At 45.8% G+C, this 25,192-nt stretch overlaps 1 protein-coding gene across 1 annotated transcript; it reads left to right on the top strand.

The window, feature by feature from the left end:
* Positions 1-452: 452 nt before the first annotated feature.
* Positions 453-22,901, top strand: C19H16orf78 (chromosome 19 C16orf78 homolog). Its single transcript, XM_045987053.1, has 5 exons — positions 453-608; positions 4,168-4,278; positions 4,802-4,934; positions 20,042-20,297; positions 22,754-22,901. The coding sequence occupies exons 1-5, from the start codon at positions 453-455 to the stop codon at positions 22,899-22,901; spliced, it is 804 nt and encodes a 267-aa protein (XP_045843009.1).
* Positions 22,902-25,192: the final 2,291 nt, after the last annotated feature.

The raw sequence follows: 25,192 nt of genomic DNA, 5'->3' as shown, positions 1-25,192 counted from the left end.
TTAGAGTACATTGTAGAAGGCCTGGATACCAAACTAAAGGAATTTAGATTTTTTTATAGGCTGCAGGGAGCCACTGAAGTTTCTTGAGAAAGGGAGATATGTGATCTCTGTTTAGGAGCTCTGTGGAAGTGGAGGTGGAGAGGCCACGAGGGAGGTCATGGTGGGGTCCGAACAAGGGACTCCAGAGAGGCAGCGGCGGTGTGGGGAAGCCGATGTTGGGCCCCACTCTGCCCCCCGCAGGCCAGCCTGACAGTGACCTCACAATCACCCTGCAGACCTCCCACTTTTGGGAGGCCAACATCCCAGCTGCCAGCCTACCTCTGCCTCTTCCATCCACCTCCTAAAGGCCAAACCCTGCCAGGCCAGCTCCAGGCCAGCTACCAGAGACAGAGGGAATGACAAAGTGAGAGTGAGCCACCTTCCTGAACCCAGCACACAGCCAGGACTCCTAAATGATGGAGAAATCAGAGCACCTAAAGAATGCAATGCCCACAGAGAGGAAGTCCACGTGGAGGACGGCAGAGGAGAGGCGGATGTCCGACCTCACGCGGGTGCTGGAGTGGCTGGAGCGGAGGCAGGGGAAGAAAAAGCAAATATATAATCTCCAGGTACGGACTGTCCCAGCAAAGCTGCAAGGAAGCTGAACTCAAGGATATTCCAATAGGGGAGAGGTTGAACTTGACTCCCAGAAAACAGAAGGCAGGAGGAGCTTTAAGCAAGGGAGTGAACTAGCAGAAAAATCCCGGGGGGAGATGGGGGGGAAGTTGTCCATGTGGTCAGGCCAGCTGTGTTGGCCAATTGTCACTCAAGTAATTACACTCCTACCTTCCCATAGAGACTGGGAGGATGGGGTGCTCTCTTTCCCGATGATTACATTTCATCTTTTTTTTTTAAAGGTTTTATTTATTTATTTGACAGAGAGAGAAAGAGGGAGAGAGCGAGAGAGCACAAGCAGGGGATGCTGCAGAGGGAGAGGGAGAATCAGATTCCCCGCTAAGCAGAGAGCCCAATATGGGGCTCAATCCCAGGACCCCAAGATCATGACCCAAGCTGAAGACAGATGCTTAACCGACTGAGCCACCCAGGCACCCCACATTTCTTCTTTTTTAAAAAGATTTTACTTATTTGAGAGAGAAAGAGCACAAACAGGGGGAAAGGGAGAGGGAGAATCAGATTCCCCACTGAGCAGAGAGCCCGGCATGAGGCTTAATCCAAGGACCCTCAAGATCATGACCTGAGTGGAAGGCAGATGCTTAACCCTTAACCGACTGAGCCATCCAGGTGTCCTCTGATGATTACATTTCAAAGGGATGGCTTCCAAGTCCTTGAGAAGAACATTCCTGGATTATAAAGCTGGCGAGAGGCTAGGAAAAGACTTACATCTCAAAGGGGCAGAAAAAGAACTTAGAAGTGCCAGTTTTTAAAGGAAGAGAAAAGAGCAGTCACGGGCCTAGAGACAGGAAGGAACAGATCAGGAGTTTAATCAAGGTGAGGGGAGCATTAAGGCTGTTTTGGTCAGTGTTCCAGAAGAGCTGAGGGATAGTAGCTTCTAAGATCTCGGTGGTGGCAGAATGGGTCCTCCCCATTGTCCCCAAACACTGTCATCCTGATGATGGCTCCAGGGGCAAAGGGTATTCAGTCTCCACTGACACTATCCCACTGGGACCCCCACTAACAAACCTCTTTTCTACCCTGTATCACAACTAGTTCTCATCCACAGGTCTTAATCCTTTGGGGCTGCTATAATAGAATACCATAGATTGGGTGGCTTATGAACAGCAGAAATTAACTTCTCCCAGTTTTAGAGGCTGGGAAGCCCAAGGTCAAGGTGCTGGCAGATTTGGTGTCTGATGAGCGCCCAACTCCTTCTTCACAGATGGCCACCTCCTTCCTGTGTCCTCACAGGAAGGGAGGGAAAACCTCTCTGTGGTCGCTTTTATAAGGTCAGTAATCCCATTCTAGAGGGTTCCACCCTCATGACCTAATCACCTCCCGAATGCTCCCTTCCTAATGCCATCACATGGCAAGTTAGACTTTCACCATAGGAATTGGGGTGGGGGGAGGTCACAGACATTCAGTCTATAGCACTACTCTTCCCTCTTTCTCCAGGAACTGTGGCAATGAGTTTTGCATCAGTCTTCCCCAGAAATCCCCCAGGCCCATCATGTGTTGGAAAATCAAGCCGTGTTCTTAGAAAGTGGTCTCCTCTGTAGAAGAGGCCGCCTGATCTTGAATTCCCCAGTCCCCAGAGAAAAAGGGGTGGGAAATGGCCTTTCCAATGACAGTGCTAACGTTTATTCAGCATTTACTGGGTGCCAGGCCCTGAGCTCAGCATCACACGTGCGTTATCTTGCCAACTGCCCCCTGCAGGGCTACAAGGGAGACACAGTTCTTACCCGCCCCAGCTCACTGGAGGTAATAAAGAAGCTGAGTGAGGGCCAGAGAAGACATGTGCCTGCGCTTACCGAATTAATGAAGTGCCAAGCCAGGACTCCAAGTCAGACTTAGCCTGTTCTCAAGCTCATGGGCTTTGTCAGGTCAACTCCCCATAGTCACTTCCACTTTCTCGGCTCCAACCACTGTGGTGCCCCGCGTCTTTCCAAAACCTCCCTTCGGTGTATATGCTTATTTATTTATACTTATTTATATTCAGAAAGATCTGAGTGCCTGTTCCATCAAACTTACTAAATCACATCCTGATAAACATATTTTACATTCAGGTGCTAATGATTTATGGATAGGCTACCTCCTGCCCCCATTTCAACTGCTGGGTCGCTCAGAACTCAATATCACTCACAGAAATTTATATCCACTTCTATGATTAACAGGCATCTCTTCTCATGAAAATCATATTCTAATAATGTTTTCACAGCCTTACCTTTAATGTGGCATTTGCTGGGAAATAATTTTGGATTCAGAAAGGGAACACATTTTAAATGGAAAATACAATGAAGGGGCACCTGGGTGGTTGAGTCAGTTAAGCATCTGCCTTGGGCTCAGGGTCCTGGGATCAAGCCGGGCATCCCACTCCCGGCTCAGCAGGAGGTCTGCTTCTCCCTCTCATTTCTCCTGCAGTCTTGTGCTCTCTCTCCCTCTCTCAAAAAAAGTAAATTTTAAAAATCTTTTAAAAAAATAGAAAATACAATGCAATCTTCAAGCATCATTATCCTTCCCAGAGGCACCTGGATTTTGAAAGAAGCTCCTGTGATTCCAGGGAAGGTCTCAGACAGCGCAGGTTGTGGGGGGGAGCTTTAATGTAGACAGTTGGAGGGGTGCTGTCTGCGGCCTCCTCTCCCTTCTCCTGGCGTCCGCACAGGGATTCATTAATTTCTCAGAATAACCCTAGGAGACAGATCCTCCTCTTCCCTCCATCTCTGGAGGAGGAAACCAAGCCCCGGTTGCTCAGCCACCAAGCAATGGAGCAGGATCCCCACCAGGCGTCTGACCTGGAGACCAGTCCCAGCCGCCATTTCTCCACAACCACCACAAGTGGAGACCCAGTCCATTCAGCTTTACTTGAAGAGCGTGGGCACCCCCAACCCTCATAGATGGGCCGGGAGGTCCATCTGCGGACCCCTCCCCGCTGGACCCTGGAACTCCTAATGAATGCATCTTCCCTGCCTGCCTGGTAGGAGTAGAAGGCCAGGCAGGTGCACAAGAAAGTCCACAGATGCCCTGAGGAGCCCCGAGAAAAGAGAGAGGCAGAATGAATTGTGATGATAGACAGGATGGGGAGGGCTTGGGAGAGGAGGGAGCTCTGGGGACAGAGGGAGGGTCCTGGCTGGACTCTGAGACACGGCGGCCTTCCTGTGGTTTCAGACTGGAGGCCTCCGCGGGGAAGTCACAGCTGCACGGGCCGTTTGGGGGCCAGAAGGAATCCCTACCAGGCTGGGGAGAGGGGCCCTTGTGTAGAGGGTAATGGGGAGCTAGGGGTGGGTTCTGAGGTTGGGAGGGACAGTCAGACCTGATGTTTAGGAAGGTTGTCCCGGGAGCAGTGTGACATTACACCAGGGTGTGTCTGGAGGCAGAAGGACAATTGTGGGAGTGGGGACAGAAGTGCCACCATGGAGGCCAAATCTGGAGGTGGGAGGGTGCCGCCCCTCTGTGGGGACAGAGGGTGGCCTCTGCCCACCAGACAATCACAGGGCAATCCTCTTTGTCTTCAAGCAGAAACCCAAGGGGGTAACTGCCCCTAAAACAAATGGGAAGGAAGGAAAGAAAGACCTAAACATCCTGAAACCGCAGAAAGGGAACCACCAGGTGGCGTTTGCCAAGAAGGTAACATAGGCTTCCCACGCTGAGAGGGGTCCCCGCTCTGCTCCTGCACCGAGCCTGGTTGCATTTTTTAAAATTGAAGGTTCTAAAACCCACCCCTGCCCCACACGAACACCAAAATGAATCACCTGCCCCTTTCACCCCTCCAGCCCTCACGCCACACACTGCCCCACCTGATGGAGACTGGTCCTGTGATAGAGGGTCCTTCTTCCCTTCTTCCTCCTCTCAACCGGCGCTTCCCCGCCATAAGAACCCCCGGGGCCTCCCTGTCCCCTGAGGGTTGCGGCTTCCGTGACCCCCCGTGGCCTCCCTCTGAGACATGTGGGACCAAAAGTGAGGAGTGGGTGAGCAGGCACCAACCTGCCCTCCCTGCCCCCCTCACCGGCCCCAGGGCCTAGAGCTGCCTCTCCTTTGGCCCCTTTGCCTGCCTTCCAGCAAACTCTTGAAATCACTCACTTTGGGGGTGGAGGAGGCCATGCTGAGACCTGTTCCTCCTGGTTTAACTTCTTTCCCACACCCCTCCAAGTCCCGAAGGCAAAGCATCAAGAAGGACGGGGACCCCGCCACGCACAGAAAGATCTACGGCAGCGTGGACCCAAAGGGAAAACGCCTTAGCATGATTCCCAGCAGCTACACCAGGGATGGCCCCAGGAAGTCCGGTAAGGGAAGCATCTTGATTCCTGGGGTGCCAGGCCATCCTCCCTAATCGCCCACCTCTCAGAGGGACAGGACGCTCACAGCATTCCCAGAGCAGCAGCACCCACGTCAGCCCGGCAGCTGTGGACCTTGGCGGAGCCCCAGGTGACTCTTCAGGGCTCTCAGCACAAGCTGGGTGTGACCCAGATGGCAAGCAGGTGGATGTCAAGGCACCGCCCACACTGGGGCGGGGGATCTCTTCTCAGATGCAGCAGCGTGTGCCCCCCGCCCACCCTCCCACCCCGTTCCTAAAGCCGGTGACGGCAACCTCCTGAGCTCCAAGTTGTCTAATTAGGTACTGTGACAACGTCAAGGTAGCACACGAGGTACCACACGGCTGTCCCGAAACCTGCCCGGTGTGGCTACACCCAAGAAGAGGTACGCTAGGTCATGCCCCATCCCCAGTTCCCAGGGCTGCCCAGGGTTCGAACCTTGGCTCCACCACTCTGTAGCGAACTCAGAGTTGTGTGAACAGGCGTGAGTCAGCCGCTCCATCTCTGGGGCTTGGTTTTCACATCTATAAAATGGGACAAAAGCATGACTTGCCTCCCAGTCCAGTTTCATGAAAGGAGGCATATAAAGCATGCACCCCAATGCAGACTAGGTACTCCATAAATGGTGGCAAATAGCTATTTCTAAGGGGGAAAAAATGCTGAAATGCTCAGGTGCGCCGGACCGTGGTGTTGGAAAAACAGTTGCTTTTATTGTGCCTGGCTTCTTGGAAAGGAGGTGTGTGGTCGGAGAAAGATGGAAGGGATTCCAGTTAGCCCAAAGGAGGAGTGGGCAGAAGCTTTCCAGCAGGAGCTGCCAGTTCTCCTGCACCAAAGTGCTCCCATTGTGCCCAGCAAAACGTCCTTTCTCTCCTTCTCATTTAATACACCCGAGCCGTTGAAACCAGACTGCGCTCAATTGCCTGTCAGATTTAAATATGATTGGCTCTATATGCCGTGCAGGATCCTGGACTGAATCCTAGAACAACACTTCAGTGGGGAAACTGGAGAAATCCAAAAAAGCTGTTATGTGCCCATACTAATTTCTGAGTTTTAACAAATATGTCCCGCTTGTGTAAGATGAAACTTACCCTTCAGGGAACTTACCCCACTCAGGGAAACTGAGCAAGCAGTGCCCAGGAGCTCTCTATACCATCTTGACAACCCTACAGCAAATCTAAAATTACTCCAAAATAAAAAGTTTATAGATAGATAGAGATGTGGATACAGATATAGATAGATTGATTGATTGACATGGGACTTATGGGAGACCCTACATCTTTCCCAAATTTTCTGTGATTCCCGGTGCAAGTCTGGCTCTGAAGTCCAAGTTCCGCTGAACTCCTGAGCATCTGCAGATCTCGATTCCAGTGGTTGCTCCCTACTCCCTGCCACTGCACACAGACACAAAACACAGCTCGTTTCCTTCATTTGCCCCCAAGCCTGTCACATGAAGCCTTTGTGTGTAAACAGACTTCACTGAAGGTTTGGGGCAACGAAGGAAAAGAACTTCATGGCAGAATTCTACAGAAAACAAAACGGAAGTTAATTACAAAACTCCCTTAAGGATTCTCCCAAATCTTTTGTCCCCTGCCACCAGGAGATGGTCCCTGAATGCATTTGCCTACAGAGGGTCCCCTCCAGCTTGTATTGCTCACCCCTGCACTGGTGGGAGAGTGAGCCCAGCCACCACCCAGGTCCCAGGTTCAAGGAGGCGCTCACTCTCCAGTTCTGACTGTGCACTTGCATGAGCCCGAGAGTGAACACCTGCTTAAATTTTGTCCCTCCCGCCTTGGCTGGTCTCACTCTGGTCCTGGGCCTGCCTAGCTCCCGCTTCTTCCTCTCTCTTTCCCCTTCCCTCTCCTCCATCCTCTGTTGTCCTCACCTCACAGTTCCCACTGGCTTGTTACCTGGAAGGATCACTCACTTTCCTTTGTTTCCCTTAGTCCACACTCAAAAGGAATCTATCAAGATACTTTCCTAAACAAAGGCCGTTCCTTCCCTAAGACTAACTCACATACCAGCTGATTAAATAATCCTTTTCATGACAATGCACAAAAATGCCAGCAGGGCAGATGGAACAGTTCTTCGGTTCTCTGCATTGGCTGCTTCCCCCCAAGACAAATGCACCCTGTTCAGAGGGGACTTTTTTCCTACCTGATGTAATACAATGAATGGCCACTGGGGGGCAGCAGGTGCTCAGAGGCTCCCAGGAACCACCAGGGCATCCAAGTGTGGCCTCCAGGAACTGGGTCAGGGCTGAGCCTGAGCGGGGTAAAGGAGCTTCCTGTGCAGACCAGCAAGAGGCCAACCATGAGTGGGCAGGATCTGGTTTTGGAGTCAAGCTCCAGACAAAGCAGCCCCTAGGAAGGGCATGGGGCCAGTTAAGGGCTGTGGCAGGAGTCCAAGTACAGATACACAGGGGTCGAGGAAGGGTATTCTAGAGCAGGACTTCTGGTTCTGGCCCCCCAGCCCCACTCAGTATCCTGAATCATCGCTGTCCTGCTTTCCCTAGCAGCAGAGTGAGCTCTTTGCTCTCCTGACGTTACATTTCTGTGTGATCTGGGGAGCAAGTGTCTGTGGAATGACCATCAGACACAACATGAATGTGACCACTGGGTCTGTACAGAAACAACAGCTTCTACTCGCCCACATTTGTAATGTTGTGGTGGCCACAGGATCAAAATCTCTGAAACATGGTGTGTCCCCCCCCCTCCGAGGGACAGATCACAGTCTCCAGCTCCAGAGCCCCAAAGCCAATAGAAAATAGCAGTGACTGCCCCAATGCGGACCATAGTGCTTTTCAGAGCTGATTATTTCATGTTTGTCCCCTCTCCTCGTTTTCACAGAAGCCCCCATTCACTCCTCTCACCAGCTGAAATGCCACGTCCATCCTGCCACTGACCACCACCTTGCCATCAGCCTCTGCCCCACCACGCTGTCCGCCATGGGCCACTCCCCTCTGCCCACCACCACTCCTCCCTTGAATTCCCAGAGGACAGCCTTTTCTGTTTCCCCTTCCTCTTTCACCACTCCCCCAGCCCCGTCAGAGGGGCCACCAAGTTGGTTCTGAATCTGTAAAAGGTCACTCCAGCTTTGGGCCAGTAAAAGACCCTGGGAAAGCGACTGGAGCATGTTTCCAAAGTAAATCTTGGCAGAGTCTGAGCCGCTAGACTAGAGAGGGGCATTTTGACTTTCTCTCCCTGGGCACCTATGCCCAGGGCTGTCTGTAGATGCCAGTGCAGAAAGACATCCTTAATGTGGAGGTCTGGAGGGCGATAATAACCCTCTGTCTCCATGAGTGCAGACTAAGCTCTGGGAGACCCAAACACAGCCCTTTAGAAATCAAACTTGCTTGTTCAGCCACAGACTCAGGAATATGTGTCATTTTTGCCCAGATGATAGCCTTTTTCTGGGTACCAGCAACCTAGGCTCACATTTTCTTGGATCCCCCCCCCCCCCCCGCCCACTACTAAGCCCTGGTGTCTTGGGCACTTGACTTAATCTCTCCGGTCCTCAGCTTCCTCATTTTGTTAAAAGGGCTTGATATGCTTGTGAGACTCTAGTACCTCCCACCCTGGAAAGGTCCTTGAACACTGCTGGACACCTAAGTCACTCACTACCTCTAAGTTCACGTGTTTAATTATCATTACCATTTATATGACTACTCTTCTTTCCTACATGAGACCTACCTTGACCCAGACAGTGCTCAGATATCTCAGAAAAAGGCTATGGTTCTTTCTCCAAGGGATTTCCCATTTGTGTTAATGAGGACACACAGTTCATGATTCTTCTGGAACAGAACACCAATTTCCACTATGCATAAATAGGGACCCTAAGGCCCCCTGGCCAGGGACCTGCTGTCAATTCAGAATCCCAGGCTGGGGCTAGAGAGTCCCAATTCAGCCCCTAATTCATATGAGACCTTGGGCAAATCACAGTGTCTTCCCAGGATGCTGTTCTTCTATTTGCATACCTGTGGGGGATCTAGACTCATTCCCCCAGACATATCCCAGGAAAATTCCTGAACTTTATTGATGAAATCTTGCAGGCTTACAGGAAGAATGCCTTAGTTAACAAAGGGGGAAAAGTGCTCTAGGTGAGAGCAGAGGCACCAAACTAGTTAAACTAGTTTAAACTAATTGGTTTAAACTAATTGGTTTAAAAATCAGCATCTAGATAGACTGAAAATCAGGTTTAAGGGGGGAGAGTCAAGATGGAGGAGGAGTAGCAGACTGAGATGACATCAGGCCACAGGAGTTCAGCTACATGGTTATCAAACCATTCCAAACACCCACAAACCCAACAGGAGATCAAAGAGAAGAAGAGCAGCAATTCTAGAAACAGAAAATTGACCACTTTCTGAAAGGTAGGACGTATGGAGAAGTGAATCCAAAGAGACAGGAAGATAGACAGTGGGGGGAGGGGCCGGCTCCCAGCAAAGCAACGGAGCACAAAATCCAAACTTTTAGAAGTCTGCTCTACTGAGGGACATCGCTCCAGAGGCCAAGTGGGGGGTGGAGCCAACACAGGGAAAGTGTGGTCTCAGGTCCCGCAGGGTCACAAAAGGATCAGGGGTGTCTGAGTGTAGCAGAGCTCGCAGGTATTACAACGGGGAAGTTGGCTACAGAGATGGAGCAGTGGAGTGAGCTCTCAGCTCGGGGTTACCTTAAACTATGATCCGTGACACAGTCGGGCCACTGCTCTTTGAGCAGGGACCCCACAAGTGGCAGATCTGCGGAGACTCACCTTCTTCCTCTGGAGGCAGGAATCTACCTTGGGTTTGGAGACTCCAAGCGGGCCTATGTGCCAGAGACAGAAATACTTTGTCACAGGCTGGGTGAGCTCGGAGCGCAGCTGGAGACCAGGGAGATGGGAGGGATTGAGCACTTTTCTCTGAGGGTGAACTGAGGAGTGGGGCCCCAAGCTCTCAGCTCCTCTGGCCTGGAGACTGGGAAGCTGCCATTTTCATTCCCATCTTCCAGAGCTCAATGGAAAGCATTCAGGGAACAAAAGCTCCAGAGAGGGAACCTGAGCAGATTACTTAGCGTGGCCCCTGGCAAGGGCGGTGCAATTCCACCTCCGGCAAAGACACTTGAGAATCACTACAATAGGCCCCTCCCCCAGAAGATCAGCGAGATCCAGCCAAGACCAAGCTCACTGATCAAGGAGAACACTGAACCTCCAGAGCTAAGGGAAAGCAACACATAGAATTCATGACTTTTTTTCCAATGATCCTTTAGTCTTTCAAAGTTAACTTTTTAAATTTTATTTTCTTATTCTAATTTTTTTAACTTTTCCTCTTTCCTCTTTTAACTTTTTTTTAATATTTTATTTATTTATTTGACAGAGAGCACAAGTAGGCAGAGAGGCAGGCAGAGAGAGAGGGGGGAAAGCAGGCTCCCTGCCAAGCAGAGAACCTGAAGCGGGGCTCGATCCCAGGACCCTGGGATCATGATCTGGGCCGAAGGCAGAGGCTTTAACCCACTGAGTCACCCAGGCGCCCCTCTTTTAATGTTTTTTAACTAGTTTATCTTAACAATACCTTTCTTTAAAAAAATCTTTTTAAAACTTCATTATTATAGTCACATTTTTATCCTTCATTGTATCTAACTTTATTTTTTGTATACATATAGGGTTTTTTCCTCTAAAAAATTTTGGGATATTCTTCTAATAGATCAAAATATACCCTAAATCTAGTACAGGGTTTTGTTCTAGTCTCCAGCCTGAGCAAATTCTCTCCACTTTCTTTTTCTTTCTCTTTCCAGCTAACTTATCTCTTCCTTTTTTAGAATTTTTTTAAAATTTTCATCTTTACAGTCATATTCCATCCCTTCATTGTGTTTACCCTTATTTTTGTATATATATGTTTTTTTTTTCTTTAAAATTTTGGGAGGTAGTTTCTTCTAACAGACCAAAATACACCTAAAATCAAGAGGGTGGCTCTGTTCTATTCACCAGTTTAATGTATATATATATATATTAATTTTTTTAAATTTCATTTTACCCCCATTCTTCTCCCCCTGATTTGGCATCTCTTCTGATTTGGTTAGCATACATTTTTCTCAGGTCTTTGCCACCCTTCTAATATTTTATTCCCTCATTCATATATTCTTCTCTGGATAAAATGACAAGGCTGGAAAAACTCACCAAAAAAAAAAAAAAAAACCAAAAGGCAGTACCAAAGGCTAGGGACCTAATCAATACAGCCATTAATAATATGTCAGATCTAGAGTTCAGAATGACGATTCTTAAGGTGCTAGCTGGGCGTGAAAAAGGCATGGAAGATATTAGAGAAATTCTGCCTGGAGAAATAAAAGCCCTTTCTGGAGAAATAAAAGAACTAAAAATCTAACCAAGCTGAAATCAAGAAAGCTATTAATGAGATGCAATAAAAAAACAGAGGCTCTTACTGCTAGGATAAATGAGGCAGAAGAGAAAACTAGTGATATAGAAGACCAAATGATGGAGAATAAAGAAGCTGAGCAAAAGAGAGAAAAATAACTCCTAGACCATGAAGGGAGAATTCAAGAGATAAGAGATACTATAAGATGAAACAATATTAGAATAATTGGGGTTCCAGAAGAAGAAGAGAGAGAGAAGGGGGCAGAAGGTATATTGGAGCGAATTACAGTAGAGAATTTCCCTAATATGGCAAAGAGAGCAAGCATCAAAATCCAAGAGGCACAGAGAACCCCCCTCAAAATCAATAAAAATAGGTCCACACCCTGTCGTTTAATAGTAAAACTTACAAGTCTTAGTGACAAAGAGAAAATGCTGAAAGCAGCTCTGGACAAGAAGTCTCTAACATACAATGGTAAAAATATTAGATTAGCAGCAGACTTATCCACAGAGACCTGGTAGGCCAGAAAGAACTGGCATGATATATTCACAGCCCTAAATGAGAAAAACATGCAGCCAAGAATACCATATTCAGCTAGGCTATCATTGAAAATAGAAGGAGAGGGGCACGTGTGTGGCTCAGTGGGTTAAAGCCTCTGCCTTCAGCTCAGGTCATGATCCTAGAATCCCGGGATTGAGCCCCGCATCGGGCTTTCTGCTCAGCAGGGAGTCTGCTTCCCCCTCTCTCTCTGCCTGCCTCTCTGCCTACTTGTGAGCTCTGTCAAATATATAAAATCTTAAAAAAAAAAAAAAAGAAAGAAAGAAAATGGAAGGAGAGATAAAAAGCTTCCAGGACAAACAAAAACTGAAAGAATTTGCAAACACCAAACCAGACCTATAGGAAATATTGAAAGGGGTCCTCTAAGCAAAGAGAGAGCCTAAAAGTAGTAGACCAGAAAGGAACAGAGACAATATACAGTAACAGTCACCTTACAGGCAATACAATGGCACAAAATTCATATCTTTCAGTAGTTACCCTGAATGTAAATGGGCTAAATGCCCCAATCAAAAGACACAGGGTATCATAATGGATAAAAAAACAAAACCCATCAATCTGCTGTCTACAAGAAACTCATTTTAGACCCAAAGTCACCTCCAGATGTAAAGTGAGGGATTGGAAAACAATTTGCCATGCTAATTGACATCAAAAGAAAGCTGGGATGGCAATCCTTATATCAGATCAATTATATTTTAAACCAAAGACTATAATAAGAGATGAGGAAGGACACTATATCATATCAAAGGGTCTGTACAACATGAAGATCTAACAATTTTAAATATCTATGCCCCTAACATGGGAACAGCCAACTATATAAACCAATTAATAGAAACACATTAACAATACAATAATAGTAGGGGACTTTAACACCCCTATCACTGAAATGGACAGATCATCCAAGCAAAAGATCAACAAGGAAATAAAGGCCTTAAATGACACATTGGACAAGATGGACATCACAGATACATTCAGAACATTCCATCCCAAAGCAACAGAATACACATTCTTCCCTAGTGCACATGGAACATTCTCCAGAATATATCACATCCTGGGTCATAAATCATGTCTCAACTGGTACCAAAAGATTGGGATCATTCCCTGCATATTTTCAGACCACAATGCTCTGAAGCCAGAGCTCAGTCACAAGAGGAAAGCTGGAAAGAACCCAAATACATGGAGGCTAAAGAGCATCCTACTAAGAATGAATGGGTCAACCAGAAAATTAAAGAAGAATTGGAAAAATTCATGGAAACAAATGATAATGAAAACACAACACTTCAAAATCTGTGGGACACAGCAAAAAGAGTCCTTTCCAAAAGCAGAGGAAAGTATATAGCAATACAATCCTTTCTCAAGAAACAAGAAAGTTCTCAGGTACACAATCTAACCCTACACCTAAAGGAGCTGGAGAAAGAACACCAAAGAAAGCCTAAACCCAGCAGGAGAAGAGAAATAATAAAGATCAGAGAAGAAATCAATGAAATAGAAACAAAAGAATAATAGAACAAATCAACAAAACTAGGAGCTGGTTCTTTGAAAGAATTAATAAGATTGATAAACCCCTGACCACACTTATCAAAAAGAAAAGAGAAAGGACCCAAATAAATAAAATCATGAATGAAAGAGGAGAGATCACAACCAACACCAAAGAAATACAAACAATTATAAGAGCATATTATGAGCAACTATACGCCAGCAAATTTGACAATCTGGAAGAAATGGATGCATTCCTAGAGACATTTAAACTACCAAAACTGAACCAGGAAGAAATAGAAAACATGAACAGACTCATAACCAGTAAGGAGATTGAAGCAGTCATCAAAAATCTCCCAACAAACAAGAACCCAGGGCCAGACAGCTTCCCAAGGGAATTCTACCAAACATTAAAAGAAGAATTAACACCTATTCTCCTGAAACCGTTCCAAAAACTAGAAATGGAAGGGAAACTTCCAAACTCATTTTATGAGGTCAGCATTACCTTGATCCCAAAACCAGACAAAGACCCCATCAAAAAAGAGAATTACAGACCAATATCCTTGATGAACACAGATGTGAAAATTCTTACCAAAAATACTAGCCAATAGGATCCAAAAGAACATTAAAAAGATTATTCACTATGACCAACTGGGATTTATTCCAGGGCTGCAAGGTTGGTTCAACATCCACAAACCAATCAATGTGATACAATACATTAATAAAAGAAAGATCAAGAACCATATGATACATTCAGCATCAAAAGATGCTGAAAAAGCATTTGACAAAGTACAGCATCCTTTCTTGATCAAAACTCTTCCCAGTGTAGGGATAGATGGTACATACCTCAATATCATCAAAACCATCTATGAAAAATCCACAGCAAATATCATTCTCAATGAGGAAAAACTGAGAGCTTTTCCTCTAAGGTTAGGAACACAGCAGGGATGAGCATTATCACCACTACTATTCAACATAGTACTAGAAATCCTAGCTTCAGCCATCAGACAACAAAAAGAAATTAATGTGGAAAATTATGTGGAAAACCTAAAAGACTCCACTCCAAATCTGCTAGAACTTGTACAGGAATTCAGTAAAGTGTCAGGACATAAAATCAATGCACAGAAGTCTGTTGTAGTTCTATACACCAACAACAAAACAGAAGAAAGAGATTAAGGAGTTGATCCCATTTACATTTGCACCCCAAACCATAAGATAACTAGGAATAAACCTAACTAAAGAGGCAAAGAATCTGTACTCAGAAAAGTATAAAGTACTCATGAAAGAAACTGAGGAAAACACAAAGAAATGGAAAAATGTTCCATGCTCATGGATTGGAAGAACAAATATTGTAAAAATGTCTATGCTACCTAAAGCAATCTACATGTTTAATGCAATCCCTATCAAAATACCATCCATTTTTTTCAAAGAAATGGAACAAATAATCCTAAAATTTATATGGGTCCAGAAAAGACCTCGAATAGACAGAGGAATGTTGAGGGGCTCCTGGGTGGCTCAGTGGGTTAAAGCCTCTGCCTTCAGCTCAGGTCATGATCTCAGGGCCCTGGGATCAAGCCCCGCATTGGACTCTCTGCTCAGCAGGGAGCCTGCTTCGTCCTCTCTCTCTGCCTGCCTCTCTGCCTACTGTGATCTCTGTCTGTCAAATAAATAAATAAATAAAAATCTTAAAAAAAAAAAAGACAGAGGAATGTTGAAAAAGAAAGCCAAAATTGGTATCATCACAATTCCAGACTTCAAGCTCTATTACAAAGCTGTCATCATCAAGACAGTGTGGTACTGGCACAAAAACAGACACATAGATCAATGGAACAGAATGGAGAGCCCAGAAATAGACTTTCAACTCTATGGTCAACTAACCTTTGACAGAGCAGGAAAGAATGTCCAATGGAAAAAAAGACAGTCTCTTCGACAAATGGTGTTGGGAAAATTGAACAGCCACATGCAGAAAAATGAAACTGGACCATTTCCTTACACCACACACAAAAATAGACTCAAAATGGATGAAAGACCTTAATGTGAGAAAGGAACCCATCAAAATCGTTGAGGGAGGGATGCCTGGGTGGCTCAGTTGGTTAAGCAGCTGCCTTCAGCTCAGGTCATGATCTCAGCGTCCTGGGATCGAGTCCCACATCAGGCTCCTTGCTCAGCAGGAGCCTGCTTCTCCCTCTGCCTCTGCCTGCCACTCTGTCTACCTGTGCTCTCTCTCTCTCGCTCTCTCTCTCTCTCTCTCCCTCTGACAAATAAATAAATAAATAAAAATCTTTTAAAAAAATAAAAAATAAAAAAATCCTTGAGGGAAACACAGGCAGCAGCCTCTTGGATCTCAGCCACAGCAACTTCTTCCTAGAAACATCGCCAAAGGCAAGGGAAGCAAGGGCAAAAATGAACTATTGGGACTTCACCAAGATCAAAAGCTTTTTCACAGCAAAGGAAACAGTCAACAAAACCAAACGACCACTGACAGACTGGGAGAAGATATTTGCAAATGACATATCAGATAAAGGGCTAATATCCAAAATCTATGAAGAACTTATCAAACTCAACACCCAAAGAACAATCAATCCAATCAAGAAATGGGCAGAGGACATGAACAGACATTTCTGCAAAGAAAGCATCCAGATGGCCAAGAGTCACATGAAAAAGTGCTCCACATCACTCAGCATCAGGGAAATACAAATCAAAACCATAATGAAATACCACCTCACACCAGTCAGAATGGCTAAAATTAACAAGTCAGGAAACTACAGATGCTGGCGAGGATGCAGAGAAAGGGGAACCCTCCTACACTGTTGGTGGGAATGCAAGCTGGTGCAGCCACTCTGGAAAACAGCATGGAGTTTCCTCAAAAAGTTGAAAATAGAGCTACCCTATGATCCACAAATCATACTACTGTGTATTTACCCTAAAGATACAAATGTAGTGATCCGAAGGGGCATATGCACCCAAATGTTTAGAGCAGCAATGTCCACAGTAGTCAAACTATTGAAAGAACCTAAATGTCCATCAACAGATGAATGGATAAAGAAGATGTCTTACATCTATATAGATATACATACAATGGAATACTATGCAGCCATCAAAAGAAGTGAAAGCTTGCCATTTGCAACAACGTGAATGGAACTAGAGGGTATCATGCTGAGCAAAATAAGTCGATCAGAGAAAGACAATTATCATATGATCTCCCTGATATGAGGAATTTGATAGGCAAAGTTGGGGGCTTGTGGGGTAGGAAAAGAATAAATGAAACAAGATGGGATCAGGAGGGAGACAAACCATAAGAGACTCTCAATCTCACAAAACCACAACTGAGGTTTTCTGTGGGTAGGGGGGTATGGAGAGGGTGGTTGGATTATGGACATTGGGGAGGGTATGTGATATGGTGAGTGCTATGAAGTGTGTAAGCCTGATGATTCACAGACCTGTACCCCTGGGGCAAATAATACATTACATGTTAATAAAAAAAAAATGTTAGTCATTAGAAAAAAATCAGGTTCAACATAGAAACATTGAAAACAAAAGGACAGACCAAGAGGAAGCATGAAATGCAGCAGACAAGGTGGAATTAAGGCTAAAGGAAACATGTAGAGTAAAAGAGGGATATTTTTAAATGTTAAAGAGAATAAATAATCATAAGCCTGCAAATACCGAAAATATAGTAGCTAAATAGATATTATTGAGGACTGCAAAAAGAACCTAATAAAATACAGTTATAGTGGGAGGTTTTAGTATACCTCCTTGAGAATCAGAGAGACATAATTTTAAATTTGAATAAAGAATGCATTTTTATGTGGCTAAAGAATATCCACAAATCTCATTTACTTATTCACTGCTGAGAAAACATTAACTCCAAAAAAGTTAAGATTTTAGGGCAACCTACATTATCCTAAAGAAATAATTAGAAATAAAATTTAAATTAAAAGATATTCCCAACTTAACAGTTAGAAATTAAGAAATGCAGTCCTAAAATATCCTATATCAGAGAGGAAAAAAAAAACCTCATGGAAAATAAGCCTGTTTCTTACCTATGGGAACAAAAGAAAAATCTATCCTCAGAAGAAAATTTATAGTAACAACTAAAATTAATAATTCTTGTCTTTATAATGCAAAAAAAGGAAAAAATGAATACTTTTAACAATTTATTATTTATAATACTTTAAGAGAAATAATTGATATGAAAAAGAGAGCTTTCATACATTAAATTCCAGCTGAGATTAATGAAACGCAAGATAAAAACTAGTTAAAAGGCTACATCCTAAATCCAAAGCTAGCTTTTTAAAAAAGCAAGTCATGAATAGTATGAACTCCTCATGACCATTGTTAAGAAGAAAAGTAAAGAGGCCCCTGGCTGGCTCAGTCAGTTAAGCATCTGACTCTTGATTTCAGCATGAGTCATGATCTCAGGGTCACAAGACCAAGCCCTGCATCAGGCTCCGTGCTCAGCAGAGTCTACTTGAGATTCTCTCCCTCTCCCTCCACCTTGCCCCTCCCCTCATTCGTGCTTAAATAAATAAATAAATAAAATCGTTTAAAAAGAGCAAAAATGTACAAGATTTGGTATGAGAAAGAATACATAAGCAAAGATGAGAAATACATTAACTGAGCTATTATAGAATACTAGAAGCACCTCTCTCTGATGTATTTGAAAACCTAGAAGAAATAGATCATTTCCTCTCATCCAATAAATTATTAAAATTGACATCATAAACTTGAAGAGAGCAATTTCTGAAGTAAAAATTGAAAGCAGTTGACATTTTCCCACTGAACAAGTCACCAGGTCAAAAGGCTTCAAACCAGGTTCTATCTACCTTTTCAAGAATGAATAATCCCAATGTCACTACAACTATTCCAGACCTATAAAACACAGACACTTCTGTATTAATCCAACAAGGCACCAGAACCACAATATTAAAATATTTGCAAGGAAGTAATATAGATGCAAAAGAATATATTAAAACTTTTAGCAAATAAACCAAATATATGAAGATATATCTATATATGAAATTAATAACATCCCATGAGAAAATGGGGTTTCTTTTTTTCCTTTTTTTGAGAGGATGAAATTTATTTATTTATTTATTTATTTACTTTCTTTTGAGATTTTATTTAAACTCAAGTTAGTTCATACATAGTGTAGTATTAGTTTCAGGGGGAGGATTTAATGACAAATAAGATATCTTACAGCAGGTTAGGAATGATTAGGTTATCACTATCAGAACATCTAAGAACATAATTTATTCCATCAATAAAGTAAAGGAAAAACCATATGAGCATGTCAGTAAATGACAGAAAAGCAAAAGGTAGAATCAAGCAATTATTACTAATAAAAACTTGATGTAAACTAAGAACTAAGCTCCTAATATTATAAAACATACCAAAATAATGGCAAGTATCATTCTAAATTATGAAATGCTTATTATTTTTTTGGAAATGCTTATTATTTTAATTAAAATCAGGAAGAAAATGAGGCATGACTGCTATCATCATTATTGACATTGTGTTAGAAAGTCTGTCAAATGCAATATGTCAAGAAGAGTACATAATTTTTCTAAATGTTAGGAGGAAGATATTTTCATTTTTCTGCTATGATTATGTATCTATAAAACTCAAGAAATTCTAACTAGAAAAAATACATTGTAACATAATAGTCTTTTTTTATACTAGTCTCATTTCCAGAAATGGAAATGGGTAGAAAACATACCATTCTCATCAGTAAAAATCTATAAAATACTTAGTGGTACATTTAGCAAGAAGAAAAAATTAAGTTCTCCAAGCACTAGCCCTCACAGTATTTAATTCAGTACAAACTCCATATTTGGATAACATCGGACACTCACCATTTCATTTCATATATTTGTGTCTTTGTGCATGCTGTTCCTCCTACCTGTACATGTTGTTCCTTCTGCCTTCTCATGCTGTTCCTGCTGCTGCACATGCCGTTCCTCACACCCACACATGCTGTTCCTCCTACCTACATATACTGTTCCTCACACCCACACATGCTGTTCCTCCTGCTGCATATTCTGTTCCTTACACCCACACATGCTGTTCCTCCTGCCTGCACATGCTGTTCCTCCTGCTGCATATGCTGTTCCTCCTGTCTGCACATGCTGTTCCTCCTGTCTGTACCTGCTGTTCCTCCTTTACACATGCTGTTCCTCCTGCTTGCATATGCTATTCCTCATGCCTGGACATTCTGTTCCTCCTGCCTGGACATGCTGTTCCTCACACCTGTACAGGCCATTCCTCATGCCTAGACATGCTGCCCCTTGTACCTGCACATGCCATTCATCCTGCCGGCAATACTTTTCTCCCCTTTAATCCAATAAATTGTTTTTCCTTTAGAAACTTCATCTCAACCAACCAAACAAACAAAAAACCATCTCACTGTTGACCTTTGCTAGCTTCCCCTACCTCCTCCAAGCAGAGGTTCCCTTCAGGTGAGGAAGGAGAGAAGAGAAGATGGAGAGAAGGGGGTGAAGACAGGAGGGAAAGGGAGAGGGCCAAGGAGGCAGCGAGAAAGGAGGGAAGTCAAGATGAGCGAGAATTAAGCCCATGCGGAGAAGAGCCTGCAAAGCCTTGAAGAGACCTCCTACCTGTCTGTCTGGCAAGGCTCCCCCACTTCCTGCCTGTCCTGTCTCTCCCTTCCAGCAGATCTAACTCCCTGCTGCCGTCTGTCCAATTGCAGACCTCGACATCAAGGATGCAATCGCCCTGGAGTCCATTCAGCGGTCCCTGCCGTACCACCGCCAGAGTATCCTGGACCCCCTGCTGCAGGAATCGCCGGTCTTCCGTCGGAGGTCGACCCTCCTGAGGGACTGGATGCTAAGCAGGTCCACCGAGATCTCCTACGAGCGCAAGATGAAGAGCCTCATGGAGAAGGGCACCGAGCCCAAGGTGGAACTGGTGAGGATGCTGAAGCCAGAGGAGGTGCTGAGCTGCCGGTGAGTGGCCCTGGTGGGCGGGGTGGAGGGGGGAGGGGATGGAGGGGTCGGGGTGGGACGGGGGTGGGGGGCGGGCTGTGTGCCCGGGATAGGCTTTGGTCATCTCCTTCTGCAGCAGACACCTGGGCTGAGCCTGGGCCAGGGAAGGGCAGCAGCGATGGCAGGACTGGGCTGTGTCTTTGTGTCCTGAAGGGCCGTTCCGGGGCTGAAGCCACTGGGCTTGCCGGCAGTCTCACCCGCTAGTGGACGAGCTCTGGGATGGGCACAACATTTGAGTACCGCGTGTTTGGACGTGGCACCACCCTTCCAATATTTCCATGCGTTTCACGACATGACTATAATCCAAGAAGAAAGAATGCGTTGCCTGTCGCCTATTTTTTAACAGGAAATCCCCCTAAGAGCCTTCACACCGCGGCGTGGAGTTGCCTGTGGTCCTCGCCACCATCCCAGGTGGCCATCTGCTGTGCGTGTGGGGGTTTAAACTCCCGGAGGCACTATGAACAGAGTGTGAAGCCGCTTCGTAATTACTGCCCCTACCAGAGGTCTTCCTTCTCACGTGTTCTCTGTCTTCTTTATCAACACCTGCCGATTTCCATCCCCAAATTCAAGGACCCCTCCCAAACCCGGTGCTGACCTTTACTGTAAAGAGGTGAAGGACAAGGCTCAGAAACTTCAGTAGAGGAGGAAACAGACAACAGACTATTTGGGGTGTCCTTGTAGACAGAGCAGCAGTGAGCTCCTCTGCAGGTGTCAGATGGCCTCAGATGCCTGGTGTCCCACGATCCCACTTATCTAGTCTGCTCTGCTCACTGACTGGCTGAGAGATGGATGGGTGAATGGCAGCCCCCCACCCCCCAGCCAAAGGGGGCTTCTTGTTTGACCTTTCCGTGGATGGATGACTTTGACGATGGCTTTCAGTTTGACAGAGTGATGCTCGTGACTCTGGCCAGCAGACAGCCTAGCTGGGCTTCATGGTAGGCATGAGAAGTTTGAACAGGGCCCCTACCCTCCAAGGACGGGGAGAGAATATTTGGAGAGATGGCATCCAACGAGCCATTAGAAAAACTTCCAAGGAAAAGATGAAATTGTCCAGAATGGGATCTTCGTGAGTGCTGATGTGTGCATGTGTGTGAGACTCTCCGGGACCAGGCTGGGCAGAAGGGGAAGGAGCAGACCCTGCCTGGTGCTGTCAGAGAAAGGCAGTCCAGACACGAGGCTGGAGTGGGGTGTCAGATGGCTGTAAAAACAGGTAAGGGGCACGTGGGTGGTTCAGTTAGTTAAGCCACTGACTTTGGCTCAGGTCATGATCCCAGGAATCAAGCCCTGCATCAGGCTCCCTGCTCAGCAGAGAGCCGGATTCTCCCTCTGCCTCTGTCTACTGCCTGCCACTCTGCCTACTTGTGTTCTCTCTCTGTCAAATAAATAAATAAAATCTTAACAAAAAAAAAAAAAAAAGGTAAGCAACAGGCAGATCTTGAAGGACAGGGAGACCATTCCCTATGGGTAAAAAACCCAGCTTATTTCAGTACGCGGCTCCTCCCCCATCGTCTGTAACAAAGCAACCGACCAGCAGGTGGCCTGAGTAAGGGACCCACCCCCTTAGACTTAAAGCAGGGAACAAGGTCAAAGCCGCTGGTAGAATAAGGAGCTCGGAGGAAATGATGGGAGATACACTCTCTAGACCACACAGTGTTGAAGAGATCAGTTCCACTCTCCAGTGTAAGTCAGAATTGTGGGGTTTTAGCTAAGATTTTAAATCACTGGCCTGTTTTTTTAATTGTTTGAGCATTATTAAAAAGAAAATACTCCCTTTTCCTACAGCCTTACTCAGCTTTTATTGCCACTGTTCTGTATTCTCGCCCCGGCCTCAGCATCCCTGAGGTGACACAGACCTGTTAGTGATAAGCGCTCTGACAGTTGCATTCCTCCGCACATGGCGTCACGTGTCACCTTCGTAGGACACCTGCTTCTGCCCAGTGCCGTGTCAAAGCTGGCAGAAGCGTCCTTGAGATGGATATTCCATTATTTGCTTAACCACTCCCCAGTTGATGGAATCTCCTCTTTTCCTATTGTTGATGACCCCGAAATGAACGCTTTCATTTATACACCTTTTCATTCCATTGACTTCTCTTGGGATTAATTAAGGCCTGAGTGGAGTTCCGGAGTCAACGATAATGAAGGAACGTTTGAGGGGGTGGAGGGACTTGTGGGGACGGGGACGGTGCCGGGCACATTTGTTGCCAAATTAATTTCCAAAAGAGCTCTACCAGTAAAAATTCCCACCAATTCTATGGGGTGTCCCACTCTTCCATAGAATCTCTGTCAGCTCCAGAAATGTCTGCAGAGCCGGCTCCCGTGAGAGCTCCCACGGTGCTTAAATCTGAGCTTTTTTCAGTAAAGTTCAAAGCGACGGTGACTCCGCACTCCGCTCACCCCTCTGGCCCTGTCTTGCGCAGATACCTGAGGCTGTCCAAGAACAACATTCGGACCTTGCTGAAGCTCTGCAAGGATGCGGGCATGAACGTGGACATCCACCCCCACATGATCGAAGGAGAGATAGATGCAAAAAAGGTGTTCAACCAAAACCCCAGCGTGGCCCTCTAGGTCGCCGCGGGCTCCCTCTGCTGCTGGGCCCTCAGGCCCCCAGACGACATCCTCTGGTATGCCAGGCCTAGGCCTTCAGACCTGGGGCATCCCTTTTAGACAGTAGCCATCAGAAAACAAGGCTGAACTGCATGGACCATAGTGCAATTGTAGCATCTGTCCTTGACCCGAGTTAGAACCAACGCCGGAAAAACTGCGGGTCGTCTTCCCACCAGAAGAAGACGCTGTGGAAAGGCTGTCTCAGAAAAGCAGGCTTAGAAGTGATAAATGGAGACCCAGGGTCCCCAGAGGGACATCAGGAGGGGCAAGGGGTGAAGGGCTGGTTGGGGGGGGACACACACCTCACGTCTTATGCACCACCCCACCCCTGCCCATGTGGGACTGTGGGGAGCTGAATGCCACCCCTTCAAGGGACGGCTGGGTGTTTCCAGACCCTCACGGGGTGGGGAGCTGCTGTGGGAGTCTCACTTCTCAGCGCCCAGGTGCTCCCATGGAGTCGGGTTGCAAGCTTCCCCGGGCATCAGCAGAGACAGCAAAAGAGAGGGGAAAGGAGTACACAAGAGAGACGCTGCCCCACTCCAGGTCCTAGGGCCCCATGGGTGCTCTCCTGGAGTCCAGAGGGCTTTCCTGTGTGGACTCCATAAGCACAAAGAGCCTCCAACTCAGCTTCCTGACATTCTGACCAAACAAACCTACAGTGAACCCCAAGATTCACAGCTAACATTGAGAAAGGAACATTCATCTTTAGTTACCAGGAAGGCCACTGAACAGCAACCCCAAGCCAGGGTCCCTTGACAGGCAGCACCACTGGCAACACACTATGCATAGTATTTTATAAACTCTGAAGTGGCCCCGTGATTACATTTTCTAGCAGAAACACACATGTACACCAGGAACAGACTCACACAGGTACAATCCCCTGGTTTATGGTAAAGATGACACTGTGGTGCAGTGGGGGAAAAGACAATCTTTTCAATAAATCAGGCTGGTCAATTAAATGTCCATATGGAAAAAAGTCTTGACCCTCCGCCTCCCGCCATATGCAAAAATCCATTCCAGATGGATGCAGATTGTGAAAGCTTCTAGAAGAAACAGAGAAGACAATCTCCATGACCTTGGGGTGGGCCAAAAGATTTTAAACAACACAAAAAGCCTCAGTAATAAAAGAAAATATTAATAAATTTATCATAGTGAAAGCAGAACGTCTGCTCTTCAAAACATCAGGAAGAGAGCGAGAACGCAAGTGACCCCAGTGGGAGAAGATAGATCCTACAAAGGGCTCGTATGCAGATGACCTGTTTTCAGTTCCTATAAATCAGTATGAAAAACTCAGGTAACTCAATCAAAAAATGGACCAAAGTCTTGCATAGGCAGTTTGCGAAAGTGTTTAGCTAAGTGACCAACAAACGTAAGAAATTTTGTTAGTTTTCAGGAATGCAAATGAAAAGAAAAAAACAAGGCAGCACCACTAACATCCACCAGAATGGCTAAAAAGAGTGACAAGAGTTGCCTGGGTGGCTCAGTCGGTTAAGCGTCTGCCTTCAACTCAGATCATGATCCCAGGGTCCTGGGATCGAGTCCCACATGGGGCTCCCTGCTCAGTGGGAGAGTCTGCTTCTCCTCCTCCTCCCCGCTCATGTGCTCTCTCTCACTATCTCTGTCTCTGCCTCTGTCTCTCAAATAAATAAAGAAAATATTTTAAAAATAAAATAAATAAAATAAAAAGAGCGATAATATCAATTATAGTTGGAAATATAGAGCCAGGAGAACACTCAACACGTGGTTGGGATGGGAAGTGGGCACGGCCAGCCTGGAAAGCTGACGGTATCTACAAAACTTGCTCATACACCTGTGGGCCCAGTGTTTCCATTCCTAGATACATACCTCGCAGGATCCTACATAGGTGCCCCCAAAGACTGTCCCACAATGTTCCTCGTGGCTGCATTCAATATAGCCGAATGCTGGAATCCACGCAAACGTCCATCGGCAGTAGACAGGAAAGCTCGCGGCATATTCACACAGTGGCCTAGTGCATAAAACCGAGAATGAACAAATATGAAAGAACAAAGCACACAGCATCGTGCAGAAGTAGCAAAATAGGGGCGCCTGGGTGACTCAGTAGGTTAAAGCCTCTGCCTTCAGCTCAGGTCATGATCCCAGGGCCCTGGGATCCAGCCCGGCATCGGGCTCTCTGCTCCGCAGGGAGCCTACTTCCTCCTCTCTCTCTGCCTGCCTCTCTGCCTACTTGCGATCTCTGTCTGTCAAATAAATAAATAAATAAATAAAATCTT

Source organism: Meles meles, chromosome 19 (genome assembly GCF_922984935.1).
Source record: "Meles meles chromosome 19, mMelMel3.1 paternal haplotype, whole genome shotgun sequence".
NCBI lineage: Eukaryota > Metazoa > Chordata > Mammalia > Carnivora > Mustelidae > Meles > Meles meles.
The sequence above is the reverse complement of the archived record's forward strand: the minus strand, read 5'-3'. Positions and strand labels throughout refer to the sequence as shown.